Here is a 2,074-nt window from a genome sequence, read left to right on the forward strand (position 1 = left end):
ATCGGTCAAGATGAAAATGTCCAGCCATCAGAAGTGGGACCTTTGCACTTCAGGTAAGATGGTCCAACAAGGCAAAACGACCTAGAACAACTGGAATTTAAGTCATGTGTTGTTGGTGGGCCAAATGGAAATTTCCATCCATTTACAACCTTTCCACCACTACATGATTTTCAAGTGTTCTCTGAGTCTCCACTCCTGCCAGCTTTCTCCTATAAATTGCCACCCCAAAATCCAAATCCCACACACAACACACAAACACACAAAATACACAACAAAATCCAACTCCCACGCACAAAACACACATTTAGGAAAGAAAAATAGCCACCACAAAGGCTAGTAAGATGGAGAACTTCCCAGTAATCAACATGAAAAACCTCAATGGTAACAAGAGAGCTTCCACCATGGAGCATATAAAGGATGCTTGTGAAAACTGGGGTTTCTTTGAGGTACTACACATTCCTTTTTTTTTTAATTTTCTTTCTGATATAAGGCAAACTAGTGTACCTCATTTTGTTTTTTTGATGTAACAAACTGCTGTACCTAGGATTCTCATGAGTTTGTTTTAATTTTAATGGTTGTAAGAAGTTTACATTATTAACTTTTGTTTCTTTTCTTTTGAAACTTTGATGTAGTTGGTGAACCATGGAATCCCACACGAGATGATGGACACAGTTGAAAGATTGACAAAAGGTCATTACAAGAAATGCATGGAGCAAAGGTTCAAGGAGTTGGTGGCAAGCAAGGCTTTAGAGGGTGTACAAGCTGAGGTTACGGATATGGATTGGGAGAGCACATTTTTCTTGCGCCACCTTCCTGTCTCAAACATTTCACAAGTCCCTGATCTAGATGATGAATACAGGTAATAATTATGGCACATTTCCCACTTCAAGAAATATTTTGAAGCAAGTCTTATGTGGATAAGTAATCATTTTGCTGACAGAAAGATAACTAAAAAAAATTTGAAGAAATCATCAGTATGAATTTGTCTTCATGTTACTTGTAATAATTCATAGCTTGGTTGTTAAAGGTTGTAAATTTGAGTCTTTGTTAACATTTTATTTGTGTTCTAAGCACGGATTTTCTTCTCGTCCTTGTACTATTAGAGTGTCGTTTACAGATGTGGAAAGTTATTCAAGACAAGATCTTAACAGGAGCATGAAAACCATAAATACTGTTGCGCTATAGTTAGTTCCTAGGTCCCAACACAACAGCCATACTTCTGCGTCCCTTCTCAAGAAACAGATAGATTTGGATTTCCATTCAGGTTTATCAATAAAATAGCCTTTCATCAGACACAATTATTGACAACTTTGCTTAAAATATGTTAAAATATTCCCTTGTCAACGCCTAAAAAGCAAGATATATCCATAGCTCTGTCATAGGCTATTTTTCTCTTTTTTTATTAATTCCACCTATCCAATCAAATTTTCCTCATTATTTTTTGCTTATGGTGCAGGACCCTCATGACGGAGTTTGCTGTAAGATTAGAAAAATTGGCTGAAGAACTTCTTGATTTACTATGTGAAAATCTTGGTCTTGGGAAGGGCTATTTGAAGAAAGCCTTTTATGGTTCAAAAGGTCCCAATTTTGGCACCAAGGTTAGCAACTACCCTCCATGTCCCAAGCCAGAATTGATTAAGGGACTTCGACCACACACTGATGCTGGTGGGATTATCTTGCTTTTCCAAGATGATAAAGTAAGTGGTCTACAACTCCTCAAGGGTGATCAATGGATTGATGTCCCTCCAATGAAGCACTCTATTGTGGCCAACCTTGGTGACCAACTCGAGGTACACTTTAATTTCTTGGGATAAAAAATTTATACTTTTATAAGTAATATGATAGTACTAAATAAAAGAAACAAAAGATTTCTTACTTTCATACCAACATATTACGTATATTTACATTCGTGCCTCATAAATAAATATTACTTATGAATAGATTATTTCTCATAAAAATTACTTATAATTACGGAATATCATACTAGATTTAGAGGGGTGATTGTAATTTGTAAGCAACACTAAGCATCAATATTAATTTATGCAAAAATTAATAAATCGAATTGACTGTTTAT

General features: G+C 35.6%; 1 protein-coding gene across 1 annotated transcript; it reads left to right on the forward strand.

Annotated features, from left to right (window-relative positions):
• The first annotated feature begins 212 nt into the window (after positions 1-212).
• On the forward strand, positions 213-1,814 carry LOC113771412 (1-aminocyclopropane-1-carboxylate oxidase 4-like). Its single transcript, XM_027315992.1, has 3 exons — positions 213-446; positions 633-859; positions 1,457-1,814. The coding sequence occupies exons 1-3, from the start codon at positions 342-344 to the stop codon at positions 1,812-1,814; spliced, it is 690 nt and encodes a 229-aa protein (XP_027171793.1). The 5' UTR covers positions 213-341.
• Positions 1,815-2,074: the final 260 nt, after the last annotated feature.

This window comes from Coffea eugenioides, chromosome 5 (assembly GCF_003713205.1).
Source record: "Coffea eugenioides isolate CCC68of chromosome 5, Ceug_1.0, whole genome shotgun sequence".
Classification (NCBI taxonomy): domain Eukaryota; kingdom Viridiplantae; phylum Streptophyta; class Magnoliopsida; order Gentianales; family Rubiaceae; genus Coffea; species Coffea eugenioides.